Below are 21971 nucleotides of genomic sequence, written 5' to 3' on the forward strand. Positions count from 1 at the left end.
GTCCACAGTCTGTCTACAAGATACCCAGTTTCACTGGAAAATCAGTCCAGAAAGACACTGAGAACTGAAAGTATGGCCATGACTGCAAAGCACAAACAGGGCCAGTGCAACCTATTAGGCGACCTAGGCGGTTGCCTAGGGCACTAGGATTTGGGGGGCAGCATTTTCTTTGGCAGCGACCACAGCGACCAGATCTTCAACCGCCCCGGTCGCCACCGGCATTTAGGCAGAGGGAGCTGGAGAAGGGGGGCACAGGGAGGGCCGCCTGCAGCAAGTAAGGGGGAGGCGGCACGCAGGGGAACTCCCAGCCCCAGCTCACCCCTGTCCCGCCTCCTCCCCGAGCACGCCATGGCTGCTTCACTTCTCCCGCCTCCCAGGCTTGCAGTGCCTAAGCTGATTGGCGCTGCAAGCGTGGGAGGCGGGAGAAGTGAAGCAGCGATGGCGTGCTCGGGGTGGAGGCTGAGCAGGGGTCAGCTGGGGTGAGGAGCTGCCGCAGGAGGGGTGCCTCAGGGCAGGGGGGGGAGCTGCCGCGGGTGGGGGCACCTCAGGATGGGGGCTCGGGGACGGGGGCGGGCGCAAGGTGGAAGTTTTGCCTAGGGCACGAAACATCCTTGCACTGGCCCTGAGCACAAAAAATTGTTCTTAACCTCCTAGGAAACCCAATCAAACTTTTGCTGAAGTGCTCTTTCCCATGGGAATATATGCAAAACCCATCTTTTACCAGTTGATTGTCACTGTAACCTTCCTTCATGCTATATCTGGTGACATTTCCTCCATTTGGTGTTCTCTAGCATGTTGTAGCTCAGGGATGCTTCTTCCTAGTCAGGACTTTAACCTGTACAGAGTATCTCAAGTCACACACACTTTCTCTGGTATATAACATGTCCTCATATACCATCCTTTCCCCAGTGCATTTTTCTGAATTTGAATCACTAATTCTCAATCCCAAGGATCGTGTCTGCTACCTCAGTCTGATTATGTTGTGTCTTAGTAAATTAATGGGCACCCTGTGAAAGATTTAACAGGGGAATATCTTCCAGCTCTACTAATAATTCAAACTTGGCTTTATAATAATTAATTTTCCTTTTGGTGTCCAAAGGACAGCCAATTGTTGTTAGCAAACTATTTATCTGTCAAATAGAGCTCTTTACTCTGAATGCGAATTGTCTGAACAGAGAAAGATTTTCACCAATTTGTTTGAAATTGTCCCATGATGTAATTGGTGCACATATTTCAGCCTATTTATTGCTCACAAACTGTTTGCTGAGTATTTGAAATTCATGATTTTTAATATGATCTGTTTGGTTGGGCAGATAGGTTATATGACATTTTCAGTTCCTCAGCTGATAGCATGGAACAAAATCAGGTTTTTGGTGCAAATACTCATGATTATGAAGTCTAAGCTCATATCCACACTTATCCTGCAATATTAGTTTAAAAAACAAATATTCCTGTCTGGAAACTGACTCACGAGACATCTTGTGAAAATCAGACACAAAAAAACAAAATCTGAATCTACACAAATTAGTTTAAAAATTCAAATGATTGTTCCTGAATAGCATGTTGTGATGTGCACCCACTTCTGATCCTGAAATCCTTCCACACGTGACTTCAGCAATACTCCTCAACTCATTTTGGAGACACTTTGACAGTCCTGCCAATGACCTGGTGGCATTCTGATACCTTAAGCTCCCATACTCACTGTGATATTAAAGGACCCAAACAATAGACTGCAGAGAAAAAAGACAAGGGGGAAAGCTGCAACCTGAAAGCCTTACCTCCTTGTTTTTGCCTGTAGCAATCCCTGCTTCATAAACCCTGAGAAGCTGGTCATCTCCTGTCCAGTCTGCTTTGCCCTTGTTGCCATATCATTCAAAAGAGGGGACCAGCAACTTCAAAAAAACTATTGTGAAACTTTGGACAGCGTGGGACACTAAACAACTGTTGAGCTGCTGGGGTGGGAGAGGCGAGAGTCCATATAAGTTAACAAGCACTTGCATTCCCATTCCTCCTTCCCCACTGCGCCTGTTCAGCCCTTCAGCCTAGAAAGATTCCCCAACACACACAAGTGGTGTCTATGCTTAGAGCTGAGATGTGATTTGCAGCTGAAGGAAACATACCTGTGGTAGCTCTGATCAAGCTACCATGCTAAAAATAGAAAGCAGCATGGCAGTACAAGTGACAGGAGTATCTCAAAAGGAGCGAGTGCAGGGCAGCCAGCCCTGTTCCACCACTCGCTCTGCTATGGCTACACTGCTATGTATAGCACTCTAGTTCAACAGGAACTAGTATGGGTATGTCTATCCAAGCTAGAAATTATGCCTCAGTCTGAAGTGTAGACATACTCCTGCTCGCCCCCATCAGTAGCCATGTTGCTTTTAGTCACTGTTCTTCACTGGTCTAGCCAGGGAAAAGACCTTCTAGTAAATCTCACCATGGTTAACAGAATATGAGAGCGAGCTCTCCTCAGAACAATGGCACGGGGAGAGCTGAAGAGGATTCAGCTCACATAACCCTGAGCACAGTGCCTGTTTCACTCTGCTGCCTTACTGGGGATTAGCTCAGAAAGAATAATGAAAATTCCAGAAGTTGGTAGGCAGGAAAAACGCCAAACGAAAGTACTCTGATGTATAACTTCTCAACCACTGGGTGCCCACTGCTGCTATCAGGCCTCCCTGCAGAGGGAGTGAGAACTCACCCAAGGAGTACCAAACAATGACACTTTCCCCAGCCCAAATAACACTCAGGTGTAACGCAAGATATCCAGGGAAACCTAAAACATATAAAGTGTTGTAATAGATGACAAATTAAGAGATGCTCCTTGTTTGGTAGCTTTAATTAAGTTCTTTCAGTTGGATTCAAGCATCCGTATTCCGAAGGTGCACGCACAGTAAAACACCAGCACATCTGAAGGGAATAGTCACTGTGACACCCCGGCACTCCAATATTCACTACTGTCATGTAATTAGGATATGTTTTATACAAAGTATGCCTTGTGAGGTGTCATTCTAAAAGTCTTGATCTGTTAGACATTAATAGCTTATTGGATTGTATGTGCTATCATCGTATGTGAAGGTATGAAGTTTGGCTACGTGTGTGCTACTGAAACATGTTGTGAGATTGAAAACACCCACAAGCCGCCTTTCAGGTACAACAGTAAAAAGGCCATACAATGTTAATAGCTTACTGAGGAAATGCACACAAGCACAAGGATTACCCCAGAAATGTGTACAATAAAAAACTCCCGGAGATAACCCTACACCATGGGAACTGTTTGACCCAGGTCGCAGCAAAAAAGCTTTCCAGCAGGTGGGAAGAAGATATAAAAGGGGGGAAATGACATCATGATGGGACGTCACTCTCCCTACAACACCACAGACCTGGAAACACCTGAGGAACAAAGACTGAACTGTGGGAAATGATGGTCCCAGGCTAAAGGGATTTCTAGACTGTGCATGGAAACCTGGGAAATCCAAGCTGCAAAGCCAAGGTAGCTTGTGCCTTAAGAATCTGCCAGCTTGTTATCACTCAGGGTGAGAATTTGCTAATTCACATCCTGCCTATCTAGTATGTTAAGCTCAATTTGCAATTTTGTTTATAGGTAATCTTCTTTGATCTGTTTGCTATTACTTATAATCACTTAAAATATATCCTTTTGAAGTTAATATGTTTATGTTTTAATCCAAACCAGTGTGCGTTTGACTAAGGTGCCTGAGGAAAATCTCATCTTGGTTACCATAAGTGTGCATAGTCCTCTTCACATTGAGGGAGAGGCGGACCGGGTGTTAAACCAATATACTGGCAAGATTTGACCACGGCAGGATGGTACTGCTCTGGGGCCCTAGGATGAGATGCTGGTGGTTAGAGAGCCTGAATGGAACTGCAGCTGGGTGTGTCCCTACCTGTGTGAATGCTGGTGAAAGTGCAGGCTGGAGGGCTTTGCAGCTTGTCACAGCAGTACAGTGTGAGAGGAAGCCCAGGCTGGTGGTGGGTCAAGGGGGCTCAGTGATACTCCAGTTCCAGGTGGCACCCCGAGGGGGAACCCATCATAGTCATAATCTGAATTTATTTCCTAAAGGCTAAATCCTGCTATACTTGCTCAGGTAGGACACCCATGGACATCAGTGAACAAACCTTCTGGAAGGGACATTATTTATCTCACACCCAGCAATTAACTTCTTCACCTGCTTTTGCCTCCCTTTTATACTGATTTGCTTTTACGGCCACAGCTGTGTTTTGTTACTATACATCAGGCATCAGATGCTTTTCCCACCGTACACACTCAGACTCACACTACTTTAGGAGGAAGCTGTAACCTGTGAAAATCTTAGTATCTCAAAGCTATTCCTGAGCGTCCTGGACTTGGAGGAGAATTGAAGGGACCTAGGATGAGCTGGTCATTAGTCATTGCGTCCTATTTATCCCAAGCCTCTTAGTCACAATCTCTCTACCACTTTAACCATTCCTTCCCTCCAACGTTTACCTTCTGCAATAGGAACACTTTGACTAGTTTTTTCACCCTCAGATTCAGCCCCCTTCCACACTGAAACATGCTGCACACAATAGAGTACAAACTAACTTGTGAGCAGTGACTTGTACAGAAACAGATGGATAAATAGCACAGTTCCTGATACATCTTCTCACTAAAACAAGAACATGCTGGGTAAGAGTAGTGCTGACAAAGTCTCATGCTTTTATATCTTGGTGATTCATCTTTTGACCATTTTTTCCTTATTCTTCTACATCTTCCCATAACGCCTCTAAAGGAGATATGGTCCAGATCTCTCCCTTCTTTTCCCGTCTATTCCCATCTCTTTTTGCCCCACCCCACTACCCAGTTGTGACTCTTGCACATGTATTTTTTGTGTTTTAAAATGGAGAGTCAGATGGCTAAGGAAGCATAGCCCAGTGTTTAAGGTGCTAGCCTGGGCACCCAGTATCAACTCCTTGCACCATCACAGACTTCCTGCATGACCATGGGCAAGACACGTAGTCTCTCTGTGCCTCCATTTCCCATCTGTAAATGAGAATAACAGCACTTCCATACCTCACTGGGATGTTGTGAGGATAAATACATTAAAGACAGTGAGACACTATGGCAACGGAGACAATATACGTACCTTAGAGAGATACCTCAAATAAATGTTTCTGAATAATCTTTAGCTTCTTTGATGACATTTGCACTATTTTATATGAACTTTCTTCAAATATTCTAGTAGAAATGTTTGCCAAAGAAGTTTATTTTAAAGAAATATGGCAGAATATTCACTGACTGTGAACTTCACATTTTTAACCACAAGTGTGCACACCCAAAACCTCATGCTAAGAGTTACACTCACCCAAACAGGAAAGATAAACTACTGGGTCATCTTCACCTTCAGTTAAAGTTGACTATTGAACATTGATTAGACTCATAGATTCATAGACTTTAGGGTCAGAAGGGACCAATATGATCATCTAGTCTGACCTCCTGCACAAAGCAGGCCACAGAACCCTACCCATCCACTTCTATAACAAACCCCTAACCTATGTCTGAGTTATTGAAGTCTTCAAATTGTGGTCTGAAGACCTCAAGCTGCAGAGAATCCACTAGCAAGTGACCCATGCCCCACGCTGCAGAGGAAGGCGAAAAACCTCCAGGGCCTCTGCCAATCTGCCCCGGAGGAAAATTCCTTCCCGACCCCAAATATGGCGATCAGCTAAATCCTGAGCATGTGGGCATGACTCACCAGCCAGAACTCAGGAAAGAATTCTCTGCAGTAACTCAGATCCCATCCCATCTAACATCCCATCACAGACCACTGGGCATACTTACCTGCTGATAATCAAAGATCAATTGCCAAAATTAAGCTATCCCATCACACCATCCCTTCCATAAACTTATCAAGCTTAGTATTAAAGCCAGATATGTCTTTTGCCCCCACTACTCCCCTTGGAAGGCTGTTCCAGAACTTCACTCCTCTAACGGTTAGAAACCTTCGTCTAATTTCAAGTCTAAACTTCCTAGTGTCCAGTTTATACCCATTTGTTCTTGTGTCTACATTGGTACTAAGCTTAAATAATTCCTCTCCCTCCCTAATATTAATCCCTCTGATATATTTATAAAGAGCAAGCATATCCCCCCTCAGCCTTCTTTTGGTTAGGCTAAACAAGCCAAGCTCTTTGAGTCTCCTTTCATAAGGCAGGTTTTCCATTCCTCGGATCATCCTAGTAGCCCATCTCTGAACCTGTTCCAGTTTGAATTCATCCTTCTTAAACATGGGAGACCAGAACTGCACACAGTATTCCAGATGAGGTCTCACCAGTGCCTTATATAACGGTACTAACACCTCCTTATCTTTGCTGGAAATACCTTCCCTGATGCATCCTAAAACTGCATTAGCTTTTTTAATGCCATATCACATTGGCGGCTCAGTCATCCTGCGATCAACCAATACTCCAAGGTCCTTCTCCTCCTCTGTTGCTTCCAACTGATGTGTCCTCAGTGTATAACTAAAATTCTTATTATTAATCCCTAAATGCATGACCTTGCACTTTTCACTATTAAATTTCATCCTATTACTATTACTCCAGTTTACAAGGTCATCCAGATCTTCTTGTATGATATCCCGTTCCTTCTCTGTGTTAGCAATACCTCCCAGCTTTGTGTCATCCGCAAACTTTATTAGCACATTCTCGCTTTTTGTGCCAAGGTCAGTAATAACTCCTGTTGGAGTCTCCCCTTTAATTAGTTCCTTATCCACCTTTCAATTTTCATATTGATCCCCATCTTTTCCAATTTAACTAATAATTCCCCATGTGGAACCATGTCAAATGCCTTACTGAAATCGAGGTAAATTAGATCTACTGCATTTCCTTTGTCTAAATAATCTGTCACCTTCTCAAAGAAGGAGATCAGCTTGGTTTGGCAGGATCTACCTTTAGTAAAACCATGTTCTAATTTGTCCCAATTACCATTGACCTCAATGTCCTTAACTACTTTCTCCTTCAAAATTTTTTTCCAAGACCTTACATACTACAGATGTCAAACTAACAGGCCTCGAGGCCTTATTCGGATCACTTTTTTCCCCTTTCTTAAAGATAGGAACTATGTTAGCAATTCTCCAGTCGTACGGTACAACCCCTGAGTTTAACGATTCATTAAAAATTCTTGCTAATGGGCTTGCAATTTCATGCACCAGTTCCTTTAATATTCTTGGATGAAGATGATCTGGGCCCTCCGATTTTGTCCCATTAAGCTGTTCAAGTTTGGCTTCTACCTCAGATGTGGTAATATCCACCTCCATATCCTCATTCCCATTTGACATCCTTCCATTATCCCTAAGCTCCTCATTAGCCTTATTACAGACTGAGGCAAAGTACTTATTTAGATATTGGGCCATGCCTAGGTTATCCTTAACCTCCATTCCATCCTCCATGTTTAGCGGTCCCACTTCTTCTTTCTTTGTTTTCTTCTTATTTATATGGCTATAGAACCTTTTACTATTGGTTTTAATTCCCTTTGCAAGGTCCAACTCTACATGGCTTTTAGCCTTTCTCACTTTATCCCTACATTTTCTGACCTCACTAAGGTAGCTTTCCTTGCTAATCCCACCCTTCTTCCACTCCTTGTAGGCTTTCTGCTTTTTCTTAATCACCTCTCTGAGATGCTTGCTCATCCAGCTTGATCTACAACTCCTGCCTATGGTTTTTTCCCCCTTTCTAGGGATGCAGGCTTCTGATAGTTTCTGCAGCTGTGACTTAAAGTAATTCCAGGCCTCCTCCGCATTTAGATCCACAAGTTCTTCAGTCCAGTCCACTTCCCTAACTAATTTCCTTAATTCTTTAAAAGTTAGCCCTTGAGAAGTCAAAAACCCTAGTCCCAGATCTATTTTTGTTTATCCTTCCATCTAGTTTGAATTGAATTAGCTCATGATCACTCGAACCAAGGTTGTCCCCTACAACCATTTCTTCTATGAGGTCCTCACTACTCACCAAAACCAAATCTAAAATGGCATCCCCTCTTGTTGGTTCTTCAACTACTTGGTGAAGAAATCCATCAGCTATCACAGCCAGAAAAATCTGAGTCCTATTATTCTTACTAGCACTTGTCCTCCAGTCTATAGCTGGGAAGTTAAAGTCTCCATGATCACACATTTCCCATTAGTGCTTACTTCATTAAAAACTTAAAGAGGTCTCTATCCATATCCAAATCAGATCCCAGCGGTCTGTAGCACACCCCAAGCACTATCTCAGGGGAGGCTCTAGTAGCTTTCTTTCCCAGTGTGATTTTTGCCCAGACAGACTCTGTCTTGTCCATTCCATCACGTCTTATTTCTTTACAGCTAACCTCATCATTGATATACAATGCTACTCCACCACCTTTCCCTTTATTTCTGTCATTCCTAAACAGCACATAGCCTTCAATACTTGTACTCCAGTCATGACTACTATTCCACCATGTTTCTGTTATCCCTATAATATCCGGTTTCACTTCCTGCACCAGTAGCTCTAGTTCCTCCATTTTGTTACCTAGCCTCCTCGCATTAGTGTACAGACATCTTAATTTTTGCCGTTTGGCTTCACTGACATTCTTTACCCTGTTAGGCACAGACATTCAACCACCAGCATCACCTGTTAGTCTGGTATCTACACTACCCTTCCTCCTTATGTCAATTATTCTGTCCACGGCTGTATCCCCTCTTACTTTGTTTTCTTCACTCTCAAGGTTAAATTCCGGTCTGGAGATCACCTGGACATCTCCCCCAAATTCCTAGTTTAAAGCCCTCTTAATCAGTTGGGCAAGCCTCCATCCTAGAAGTCTATTTCCCTCCTTACTCAGGTGAAGTCCATCCCGAGAGAACAGTCTTCTGTCCATAAATGCTTCCCAGTGGCCGTGCATCCCAAAGCCCTCCTTATAGCACCACTGCCTGAGCCATCTGTTGATCGCCATAATCTTGTCACATCTTTGTTGCCCTTCTCAAGGAACTGGCAGAATCCCACTGAAGATCACCTGAGCCTCGATTTCCTTAAGCATCTTCCCAGTCTGGCATAGTCCCCCTTGATACGTTCCAGCAAGAATCTAGCCGTATCATTCGTTCCCACATGAAGGACAATCAACGGATTCTTTCCCGCTACCGTTAGGATCCTTTTCAGCCTCAGGTCCACATCCCGTATCTTAGCACCCAGCAGACAGCACAACCTTCTGTTCTCCCGATCAGCTCTAGTTACAGGCCTGTCTATTCTTCTCAGTAAGGAGTATCCAATTACGTAGACCTGCCTTTTCCTGGTGACAGTGTGATTCTCCAGTCTATCCCCTGCACCCACTGGCTGCAAGTCCTCTCGATTCCTTTTCACCCTTGCAATCCTCCTGGGGCTCAAATTTGGTGTTGCCTCCATTGACTCCTCCCCTCTTCCTGTAGGACTAACAGCTCTTCTCTTTTTCCTTGCCCTCTCTCCTTCAGCGACCACCTGCTGTGCCCCTTCTTCATTTTCCAACTCTGCAAACCTGTTCCTGAGCTCTATTTCTCCTTCACTGGCCCGTCTTTTCCTCTGTCTGGTTCTCTTAGTCACATGCTTCCACCGTCCACTTTCCTCATCCAGCAGTCTCTCCTCAGAATTCTTTGGTCCTGCTTCCATCTGCAAGTCTGAGCTTATCCCTTCAGCCTCCTCGTGTCTGTGCTCCATCATCTGCTCGAACCCCCTTCTAAACTCGACCAGAGTTTCCACCTGCATCTCCAGTCCTCGGATCTTTTCTTCCATCAGCTCTATCAGGCGGCACTTCATGCAGACACAACTCTTTTCAGGTACCCCCTCCAGGATCATGTACATGCCGCAGCTTCCACATCCAGTCATCCTCATTGTGTCATTGTGATTACTCTTATCTAACTGCTTGTGAACAGGATACAGATCAGAAATTATTAGGGAGAGAATTCCAAGTAACAAATGGGAGAAAACAATGGTCTGTGTTTTGACAAGTCACAAAAAAATGAAATTTGTCCATATTTCTTATGAATTATTTACTCAGCTCTATTTAAAATTATTATTTCCTTCACTCAATAAATTGAGTCCAAAGTGTGCTTCTAATTTACCTAGGTTCAGATCCAGTGCAGTTACTGCATCTCAAAGACTTCCACTTTCAATTTGCTTAGTTCACAAGTAAAAAGATGGGTTTTGTTCCAGGGCTCTGTCAGCCCTGTAGAATCAGGCTGTAGTCTTCATCTCATGAATCATCACCAGCAACAAAAATTCTGCTGGCCAAATTAATTGTTTTCAATGGGGTTGAACAGTCTAACTGTGGATAGTATTTTTCCCTGCAGTTGGAGTTTAATTAACAATTTTATTAAAGATCCATAAACCAGAAACAATCCAGCTCACTCCCCCATAGCTGTTTTGTCTCTGCTGGGCTAACACTGGGTAGTAAAATGTTATTTTAGTCAGTAAAGTTGGCAGATATGATGCTGAATAACCACAGAGAGCAGAGCTGTTCAGTCACAAGGTGCTATAATCACTTTCCAGTGTAGAACTAAACCTTCATAGTTTTTCAAAACTATGAGTCAGACGGATGGACTATACAATTTCCCCACATAACTCTTTCAACAGACTTGTATTCTGACTGCTCACACTCATCTGCTTTTCCAGTCAGGGTCCTCCTAAACAGAGAATTTTAACTAGCTGCAGATTGGTCAGGAGACATATCACAGTCATTCCATTTGGAATGTTTTTCCCTCTCACATTTCTCATTTCTCCTAAGAGATAAAAAGCAAGATCTCCAGAAGTGAAAGTCTGGTGCACGAAGTCATTGTACCACTGTTAGTGCCAAGTACCTAGACAAGTCTTCATTCTTTGCTATTATTCGTTCCTCCTATATACCTAATTTTACAAGAAATAAGACTGATACAGTAGTGACAAGTTAATTACAGTTGTGACATCTTGTGGTAGGTCTATTGTACATGTCTGTAACAGTAAGATATGGTACCATCACCATATCTCAAATAAGCACTGGTGAAGAAGAAAGCTCTCCTCCATAACCTCTGCCTTCAGCTTCTTCTATAAAAGATTTTAGCTTTCAGTGTCTTGAGTGATGACATTGTCTATTGCTCTGGGAATGGGATGGAATCCAAGGAGGTTATGACCTAATGTTTTAGTCTGAAGGGATAAAACGAAGAGATGGGTTATTATACAGGCAAGCTCTTGCTGTGCATGCAGTTATCTGATGATTATATTTAGGGAAATGAGACTAAAAAAGGAGGGACATGCAGAGATCTGACATTTTGCCTGAGATGCATTTGTATTTGGAAGCTGTAAGATTATTTAAAATAGCATAAAAACCATGGGCAAATAATATTGAAAAAAGTCACATGGCCATGTAAGGCTTTCATTAATGTTAACCTGACCCCAAGTGATGAAGGCACATGTTAATTTCCATTGGCTGAGACCAGGAGGAGGGCAACAGGTGCGTGAAAATTTGGTAAAAAAGTATTTTGATTAGAGAAAGAGAGAGAGAGAGACTGCAATCTCAGCACCAAAATGCATTAGCAGATGTGCACCCCCAACAGTTTTGGATGAACTATAGACTGCAATTTTACACAATAGCGAGAACTAATTGTACATATTGATACATTACTATCCTTAGTATATTAGAGAGACAAGGTGGGTGAGGTCGTATCTTTTATTGGACCAACTTCTGTTGGTGAAAGAGACAAGCTTTTGAGTTTACGTAGAGCTCTACTTTAGAAAGCTTGTCTCAAATGTATTGCTACTGGTTAGGCTGGGCATGATCCCTCCACATCCCTTTCTCTGAGGAAGTTTTTATTATGCTGCATGGCACATAAGCTTTTACGAGGATGAATTAATGAGCAGAGGGAGATGCGAGAAGGGCCTGGGCAGGCCTGGGGATTAATCTCTTGGTCCTATACCTGTGGAAGAGGAGCATGGAGGCTACTCCAGCCATGTGAGGCAGCTCCCCAACTGTTCTACATCCTAAAGAGGTGGAAGGATTTCCCTTTCCCAGCACCCTCAGCCCAGCACCCAGCCTGGCTACTTGAGCTGGGCTTACAATTTGTCCTTTAATTTCCAATACAATTTATGCACACTAAAACTGTTATGAAAGATGGATGTACATGTGATTAGAAGCCTTTCCAACAATCTTCTGTCCCCGCTCCATCTGTATAGAGGGAGATCAGCATTGTTGTATAGTACCTGCTTTTGCCAATTTCAACTTGTAAATCAAGCTCTTGTCTATATTTTACCACCCAGGCAATTTATACAACCAGAGAGCAAAGAAAAACGTCACTTCTTGAAGGAGTATTGAATTGACTATCAAAGTGAAAAAAATTAAGGCTGTTTCCATTTTAAAAGAAAATAGCACAAGGAACAGAGTTCTCTTCCAAAGAAACCCTTCCCATTACATAGATCATTCCTAGAAGTTGTGTTCATAACTGGCATAAAGTCACCTTAACAATTTTTGTTCCATTTGACACTGACCTCTGAGCGCCAAGCTTTGTTTGCCATATACATAATTCCTGTTGAAACTGACAGAACAGAATCTGAAGGAAGAATTTGTCCATGCATGCTTATAACATTAATTTGGGCTTATTTATTCCTTGACTGGCACTCAAAAGAAACCCCCACCTGAAGTCACACAAGGAAACTAATTTGTGTGTATATATTTGTATTATAAAGACCTAAATGACTCATTAACATAGTGTGTGTTGGGGGGGGAAAAAGGATACCTGGTTCTTACTGTATATAATCAAGTTTCAGGCAACTGAGTTATAATCCTTTAAATAAAGGGCTTCAAGACAGGACAGAACCTTATGTACAACTCACCCAAATTTTAACACATGCTCTCAATCAGTTTTCAGTGTTTGCCTTCTGTGTAAAATCACTTAAAAAACATGGGTTACAGTTGTTTCATAGCTTTACTCTCTCAGTAATGTGCAACATGAACATAATAGTGTTATTAAGAAGTCAAAAATAACTTAACACAGTAGCTATATAAGATTTTCAGACGGCTAAACTTTCAACAATTTACCTTTTGTTAAGTTCAGAAAATTAGCACATTTGTTAATCAAATTAATTTTAAAAAGTAGCTTTTCAAAATAAAAGCAATGCTTTAAATAAATATCGTCTTTCATAACCATAGAACACTGAGTTCTGTTAGAGGTAACACAAATATTACACTTAAGCACAATACTGAAAAGACTGAAACGAACACCATGAGAATACATGAGCGAGACCCTATTAAGGATGACAGGATAAGGATTCATTTGTTGTCCTGCATCTTTCTGAGTACATTAAATGACAGTACAGTAGCATAATGGAGTTAATTCTCAAAACTACCATAAGGATTTGTTGTGTCATGACATTTATAATTGCTGCACAAGAATGTTGGTATCCTGTTTTTTCAAGACATTTCTCTATGCTACATCTTCAGCAATTCTGCAGTCTTACTTCAAATCTCTAGCACAGAATACTTCTTAAAACTGACACACTGTGGCCAAATTCTGCTTACCTTACTCACTGGACTTAAGTAGGATCACTGGTATGAGTAAGGCAAGAAGAAATTAACCCATTCTCTAAATTTCATGTAAAGCTCACAGTTTGTGAATCCATAACCTTCCTTCAAATACTGGCATTCATGAATATTTCAGAATTACTGAAGATCACTGTCATGTAATTTTATCATTGATGAATGCTCACAATTCTCACTTCATAACTAGAGGGCAGAAGCTGTGTTTATTATTACACAAGTGCATTTCTGCAAAGATTGCAGCTGTTCTGCAGAGCTAAAATGTTGCATTGACCTTCTTGAATGAAAGAAGCTTGCCATTTCTTACATTACTATGTATTATCTGAATGTATTTCAGATACATGTATTTCAAAGACTAGCTAAAATTCTATGAAATGTCCATTTGAAATCTAATCAGGAACTATCTAGAAATTCTGTTTAATAATTCATTTACTTATTTTTAATTGATCATTAAAAATGATGTTGAGGATTTGTAGCAATCCATTAATTTCACCCTTACAACAAATGGTTATTTGTTAGTGAAATCTGTTTTGTTTAATTTAAACAGAATATATTAAAAGTTGTAAATTAAATGACAAAGGCTGGAAAGTCAAATGAAGCACAAAATTGATACAATAAGCATTCTATTTGTTTTGATCTTCAGAATTAACATGTCTGTTCAAAGATGACAAAAGAATAAATTAGTAAATGGATAAAGCAACTCTTAGACGGGCTTTTCTAGGATTCCACACACACATTCTCTCTCTCACTCACACTCCCCACCCACTCCTTGGATTTATTAGAAATTTCACTACCAAAGAGTTTAACCTAGATAAATTAACTGCATTAAAATACTGACATTGTGAGGAATTTAATACTTCCAACACCCTGCAAGAAGGCATTCCTGTGTGAAATTTTAAATGCTTTAAAAAAATAGTTTAAAGTTATTGAAATATATGACAAATATGACAGCTCTGCCTTCTCTCACAGCCTGCCGTTCTCATCCCCAGTATCCTTCTCCTCTATTGCCTCGAGACATCGTTTTGATTTTGCATCCATGTTTCCACTTCCAGTTTTGCTCAGTCCACATGACAAGCAGGCCAGCTGGATCTGCTTCATATTCTCTATGGCTTCATTCTTGGCATTCTTCAACAGATCTCCTTGCCCCTAAGAGTATATAGAAATACACAGATTAAAAAAGGCATGAATAATATAGATCGTTAAGAACTTAAAGTGGAGCTGCTGTTCTCATGTCCTCGTTAAAATTATTTTTTATGATAGAACATGGTTCAAATTCATCCAGCTCTGTTTCAATTCCACAGTGGAGCCTACCATTAATTTCAGCATAGATAGAAGAGAGTGAAATCATCTGGCAGCTTTTTAAATGCATCGTACCTGTAGCCAACATAAAAGGCAGCAAAAGCAGTCATAGCAGTGAGTTTGGTGGGCTGGGCCTGCAGATTCAATGTCTTATAAACGATTAATTTAAGAGACAAGGGGGGGAGGTATTATCTACAGTCTGTCAGTGAAAGAGACAAGCTTTTGAGCTTACACAGAGCTCTTTCTTCAGGTCTGGCAACAGGATGGTCCCATAAAAGATATTACCTCAGTGACCTTGTCTCTCTAATATCATAGGTCTAACATGGCTACAACACCACATACAACAATGAAAAATATTTATTGTCAGCAGAGGGATTTTATAGTCAATTATGCTTTTTTCTAGCTAGTTCATTTTTCTGTGGACTATGTTCCAAACTGGCTGAAGTGGCAGTGTATTAAGGCGAAGCCTTTGGGAGTGCAGAACCCAAGGGCCCCATCAAACCACAGCACTAGTTTGTTAAACTGATCTCAAGGCAGCAGCATCAGTGGAAAGACCTTTCTCCATATTAAGGAAAAAATAAACTTGATTTAATAACAACGGGCTAGGAGTTCTCTCAAATAGATGAGAAGTCAATACATTATAGTGGGCCTGCCTGTTTATACCCAGGCCAGTGACAATCCTAACAGAATCAATAGAAGATTGTTCTCTTCAGATACGTCACCAAATCTATGTGCTGGAATAGTGACTCTACAAAACCACCCCCACACTGCTACTGCCACTCTTTGAAACAATAAGTATTAAATGAAAGTATTTAATCATCCCAAATAGTATAGGTGGGCGAAATTGGGGGAAATTTTAGTACTAATGAAAGCCTTCTCACATAGCCCTGTTAACATTCCTTAGTCATGGCTGGTTATCCAGCCCTAAGCCTATCGTTGACAGAGGTGTGTTTATGAGATGTGCAAACATTTCTATGCACCATGCTGAGAATCCATTCAACCCATTTCATCTGTGACCTTCCAGCAGACTAACATGAACCTAGGATTTGATGCATCTTTTACACCATGTCAAAATACTTCAAAGGTAAAGTCCCCTAAGTTATCTCAATCCAGTTTTTAAACATCAGAGAAAATGCTGATCTTCAAATATAATAAATTGTGCGTCTCATTCTTTGTCACAGACACAACGAAGAATTAACATTTTTGAAGATTTCAAATAAAAATAAATGTACTTATGTTACCTACACTACAACATAGAGCGGCTACTGAGAAATGAGAGTTAGAGAAGTTACTAAAATATAAAATGAGTTTACTCTTTGGTCGATACAAGATCATCTGACCATGTCAACTGTGATTTTAAATAAAAAATGACATTATTAAAAACAACAATCATGCTACCAGACTGACACCTTTTGACTGCGTAGCAGACTTACAATTGTCTTCCTGTGAATATTAAAAATAAAAAGTCATCTACCAGCAAGAACACCTGTGTGTCTATATTTTTTTAGTCATTGTTTGCTTGCTACAAATGCAGAATGTGGATACCCATAAAATTTGGAAAATATTTATCCCCCTCTGAGAATTTATAAATACATCATTACAACTAGACAACTGTTTTTAATTTGAGAACAAGGAGAATTATGATATCAAAAAAGAGCACTTAACACAGTCAGAGTTACACAGGGTAGGGCACACAAACACTTATAATATCCTTACTTCCTTCCAAGAGTTTTGTCCAAAAGGGCATGGGAGTGTTCTATGGAAGTTCCATTGATATGCTAATGTTTAAAAGTTCTGAAATGAATATTGATATTTTAAATTGTATGAAGTGACAAGCATGAGAGATTGGTGTTACAAAATAAATAAAAGCAGGAGATTCTGCTGGATATTAAAATGAAGGGTTGTCAAGAGCTTGAGTTGATCTTAATGCCAATAGTAAACCAAGTACAGCTTTAGGTACATCATTGCATGCAGCTGTTTATATTTGCATCCAAAATTAAAAGATTTCCACTTGTTTTTCTTGTAAATCCATTTTACTAGTTACAATTTTCTAAAACGATTAAACAGAAGTTATGCCAGGACAAATCATATGTAATGGGCTGGAACCCAGGGTAAGGGCCCTGCATATCTTCAAAGAGTGAAGATCCCAGAGCCCCTTGTGGTATTCTAAAGGCACCAGATAGATATGGGTAAACAAAAGGCTGTCATGAGAATGATACATAATAATAATAGGAAGCACTACACAGCTAACATTGCTCTGCTTCTCCCATTCTCCGACACTGAAACAGGCAGGATTTAGCCCACATTACTTTGCACACTGTATTGTTTTGACCCTAGTAAACAAAAGCAAGAAACAATGGTAGCTGGCAGGGTTCAGCACTGGTAAACAATGTTTGGGAAACAATGGCAGTTGGAGATGTCATCTTAGGCCAGTGAACGAGAGCCTGATTGCTTCATTTCCTGATGACGTGGACTTGTCCTGCTGTACAATGTAAGTTACTAAATAGATGCTAAGAATCAGATTTAATAAGAGTCGCTGTGTGCTATTCCTTATGAAGCACTGAACTATAAAGAGAGATTGTTATGGGAATATGCAGATAGATATACTGAGAAGACTGGAATTTGGTTATGGGAATATGCAGATAGATATACTGAGAAGACTGGAATTTGGTTAGCAGCAAAGGTTTAAAGAAATCAGTAAATAAAATCTGCACCACATACATTTCAGAGAAGTGTGATTATGCTTTTAAGATGAAGGTTGATCTTGTGGTTAAATGCACTAGAATTGGGATTCAAGAGGTCAGGGTTAAGTACACGACACTGCCCCCGACATTCTGCATGAGTTGGGGGTAAGTCACTTCATGTGTTTGTGCCTCATTACCCCACCTGTGGGGCTAAAGTCATTGTTATTTACAGAGCACTAAGTTACCACAGTGACTAGACCCTTTCCTGATAAGTACCTAGAGAGATGGACTAGTGGCATCATCTGAGATATGCCACTGGTACCAAGAAATCATTACATTAATAATTATACCAAGGTTGATGTCATGAATGTAATTTGAAATCGTTTGTTTTGAATGGGATGAAACATCTAGGCTCTACAATCTTCTATGCCCCTACAATACAGCCCCATCTAATGCTGATACTTGGCATTATCAGTAATCTGTTGTTACAGATTCAGCCCTAATGGTGTCGGTCTGCCTGATGTTACTGCTATGTACTAAGACTACAATTCCTGATGTAACAGTTTAAAATATGTATTAGTGTTGCACCGTTACCATTTTTTACAATGTTTGTATTTGACTATTACAATTTGCCAATAAGGAAGACCTCAATTTTAAACAGAGCCAGGCAGTGCCTTGAAGGTTATGATTTGATTTGTATCTAATATAATTGTGTGTGCATGTGTATATACAAAAAGCTGTAAAACTTTAGTCCAAAATTAATGTAGTGATTTGATTTTTATCACCTTTAGGCTACATTTTTACACAACATATGCTCTGAGACTTCTTTTTGAGAAAAGGAGGGGACCCCAAGCTGCTAACTGTTTAACTCTAGGAAGAGTTTTGTTAAATTAAATAATTTCCATGCAGTAAGTTTTCGCCCACCGAAGGCAATGGGAGTTTCAGGACCTATTTCCATGAAAGACTCGTAAGCTTGGGACCAGAGGTGGACCATCATCCTTCACTTTCCTGGCTATTGTGGGAAGCTCCATCATCCATTTAAAGATAAAGGGAATTTTCAGCCTGACTGGAGTTATCAGCCCAACAAGGTGGCTTTGACCTGAACAGCCCAACCCACTTTTAAACAGTGTCCCTGGCTGTATCAGTCTCCTGCCCCCTTCCCATGTTATGTCCCTGAGGCCTAAGCTGGCATCTTTCCCATGAACTTGACTTCCTTTTCTTTCCAGGGCAAAAGGTGGGCATGGAAATCCTTCTCATGTCTCACTGTAAATCAGGCCTTCGTTCGAGTCTCCTCTGAAAAATCCACTCACGGTATCCTACTCGGTATTTAATTTATCTGTCTTGGAAGGATGGCAGGCTGAGTGAACCCTGTCAAGATTTGTATCTGTGGCCCCAGGAAGTCCAGCTATTTCACATTTGATGTTTTAATGCTAAAGGTGATAGTTCATTCGTCTATTGAATATTTAAATAATCCCAGGCCATTACAATTTATTATGGTTTATAAGTTTATCTGGGCGATGCTTCAAAATTTATTTTGGATCCAAGACCTAAAATATATTTCCATAAAATGTTGTTGAGATTCTGGGGAGAATCTAATTTTACTTTCCTTCTAGAAATAGAAATGTACCTACCAAAATATTGCATTCATGTGTGCACTGACTGATTTATGTCTGAGTTTCCTTGGACTTTTTTTTTAAACAACTGGTTCATTTGAGCAAGCTGAGGAAGCAAAAATGATTTTGAATCATCTGTCACAAGAAAATTAATGACAAACTTATCCCTTGTGACAGTGCTGTCATAATTCTAAAGATACCATCAAAACATTTCTGTGAGCATGCTCTGTTTGAGAAGCCATCTGTTTGGTTTGAAAAACTGATTGTGACCATAATCCACTTATGAAAAATGTCAGCAAAATTGTGTCAACACCTTAAACTAAATCCTGGAAAGAATCTGGAGTAAATTTTAAAAATATAAATTAAACTGAAGTGACCTTTATAAATCAAAGTCATTGTCATAAGCTCGGTGCATAGAACAATCCTCTTTACTCTCACAAAGAGAGGAATCATTCTGTCTCTCAGACAAAGGGAAATTGTATTTGTCCATTTTTGGCATCTATCTGTCTCCCTTCTGTTATTGATATCAGCAGCCTCTCTGAAAATAAATATAATAAGTGGGAAAAGGTTAAATTCAACATTTGGTAGGATACTAAGTAAAGCTAAATGTGATTAATCAAACATTTTAGTAGGAAGGTTAATCAAGACTTGAATTTTTCTTCTAGGAATAAAAGTTACAGAATATTAAATGTTTCATATGCCTAACTACAACTAACTATGGAATTCTAACATGAATTAATACTACTGTACAAACAGTGCAGTATGGCAAACTAATAGGTTGAGCCTTTACTCTGATGGACAAATACTATTTAAAATGAAGAGAGATCATTTTACAAAGCTTTAAATATTACTCAGTTGCAATGTCATTATATAAAAGGCTTTAAGTAGTGTATTAGCCAGACTAGAAAAACACTAGTAATAATTAGAGATGGGCAAAATTGTGGGTTTCAGTTTTATAAAGCCTTGGCCTTTTGTAAAGTCAAACTAAATCAAGTGAGGGTCAGGAACAAGGTCCATTATATCAAAACTCCAGAATTTGAAGGTGTGTTGGGAGGAAGACGATAAAATAAATGGTTTCAGTTTGGGCCCATTTCCAATAAACACTTCAATTCAGATCCTGTTAAACAAATTAACCTCTGACATTTATTTAATGGTGCCTTACCATCCTTTGAGCAGCCACTATTACCGATCATTCAGACTCTCACAAACTGATTACAGGCAGTCTCCCCTCCCGCCTCCCAGTATTGTCAACAAAGAATTTTACTGTCAATATTCTAGTAATTCTCTGCAGTAACATAAGCAGACTGTAAAACAGTCTTTGCCGGGGCGGCTCTAGGGTTTTCGCCACCCCAAGCACGGCAGGCAGGCTGCCTTCGGCGGTTTGCCTGTGGAGAGTTCACCAAAGCTGCGGGACCAGCGGACCCTTCGCAGGCAAGCCGCGGACAGCAGCCTGCCTGCAGTCCTCGCGGCACCGACAGAGCACCCCCTGCGGCTTGCCACCCCAAGCACGCGCTTGGCATGCTGGGGCCTGGAGCCGTCCCTGGTCTTTGCAGCCCATATCTTAAACCTGTTAAAAAGTGCACTGAGATTTGAAAGCAAAGAGATCTTAAGGATGAATTTGTTTATTACCATTAAAATGGAAAATCTTGAACAGCTGCATATTGAGTTTACAATCTCTATGCCTTCCAAAACGGACACTGTTACTAAGCAGGCTAAGTTGTTGGCTGCTAGGGCCATTTTGCGGTCTGTTTATTGTTAAAGCAGACATTCACTTATCTACTGGTGAACACATTCTTTGACAACTTATTAGAGCTGCTTAATATAATCAATTTCTAAGGGCCTGAGTAAACAAACAATAAGCGATTTGTTATTTCCTCTACAGCCCATCTCACAGCCTGTTAATACCGTATCTTTGACTTTTGCACAATAAGGAGGAAACTGCCTGCATACTGCTATTTAATCAGACAGTAAAATCACCATCACAGTACCCAGGACTGGTTGGCTGAAGAAGGTCCACTGTTAAAAACCCAATAATGACAGACAAATCATCAATAAAGTATTGTGTCAGATATATTTATACTAACAGATGTACTCAGAAAATGAGTAACAGTTAAAATAATGGTACAGCTAATTAAGGGTTAGTGAGAGCTGAAAGCAAAAAGCCCTATAGAAGCATCTGTGATATTTATAGATTCTGTGCAGACACAGAATTTACTGCAAGGTTTCCATTTTCGAAGTGTTGTGCTGGGGATTTAACTGTGTTTAATTATTAATGGGACAGGTGCATAGTTAAATCACCAAACAGTTTTGAAAATGTACTCCTAAACAGCAAAGCCTTTTAACAGACTGATTAGGACACTATTATTAATTGCTATCAAAAGCTGATATTATTCAACTGCTTTTTTCAAAGTCAATTGTGGGGAGGTATTTGTATGAATTTGATTTTAAAGAATTCCAGTTTTAAAACAGAGCACAATTTATTCAGAACTTCTGTGGAGCATTCCTAGGTTTCTGCAGATATTATATTATTATTAACACTTTGTTAAGACATCTACTTCATTCTCTGTGACACAGATTGTGCTGTTCTTGTTAAAACACAACAAAAACATCTTTAGGCAGAAAGAACATATTTGTCTTACAAATATGGGATACCTAGAAAAAGGTTGAGCCTGGATTATTCCTAGGAAAAAAGGTTGCAGGATCATTCCCTGGCTGTTGATTTTATGTTATGTAAGAGTAACTAGGTTCTTGCAAAAAATAAAAAGGCAAAGCTTATTTTTATGACTACTCTCATTATCATCAACCAAATACACATTTGAACTCCTCCCAGCCAAATACACATTTGCAAATAAAGAAAACAAC

General features: G+C 40.4%; 1 protein-coding gene across 3 annotated transcripts in view; it reads right to left on the minus strand.

Moving 5' to 3' along the window:
- Window positions 1-12883: 12883 nt before the first annotated feature.
- PLCL1 (phospholipase C like 1 (inactive)) overlaps window positions 12884-21971 on the minus strand; it is a 340709-nt gene continuing 331621 nt past the window's right edge. For 2 of the 3 annotated variants that reach the window (XM_050969473.1, XM_050969472.1), the window contains exon 6: window positions 12884-14659. In XM_050969473.1, the coding sequence (XP_050825430.1) occupies window positions 14477-14659 (183 nt within the window). In that variant the 3' untranslated portion in view covers window positions 12884-14476. The remainder of the gene's footprint in view (window positions 14660-21971) is intronic. The other variant, XR_007776506.1, reaches the window with a different exon arrangement.

This window comes from Gopherus flavomarginatus, chromosome 10 (genome assembly GCF_025201925.1).
Source record: "Gopherus flavomarginatus isolate rGopFla2 chromosome 10, rGopFla2.mat.asm, whole genome shotgun sequence".
Lineage (NCBI taxonomy): Eukaryota > Metazoa > Chordata > Testudines > Testudinidae > Gopherus > Gopherus flavomarginatus.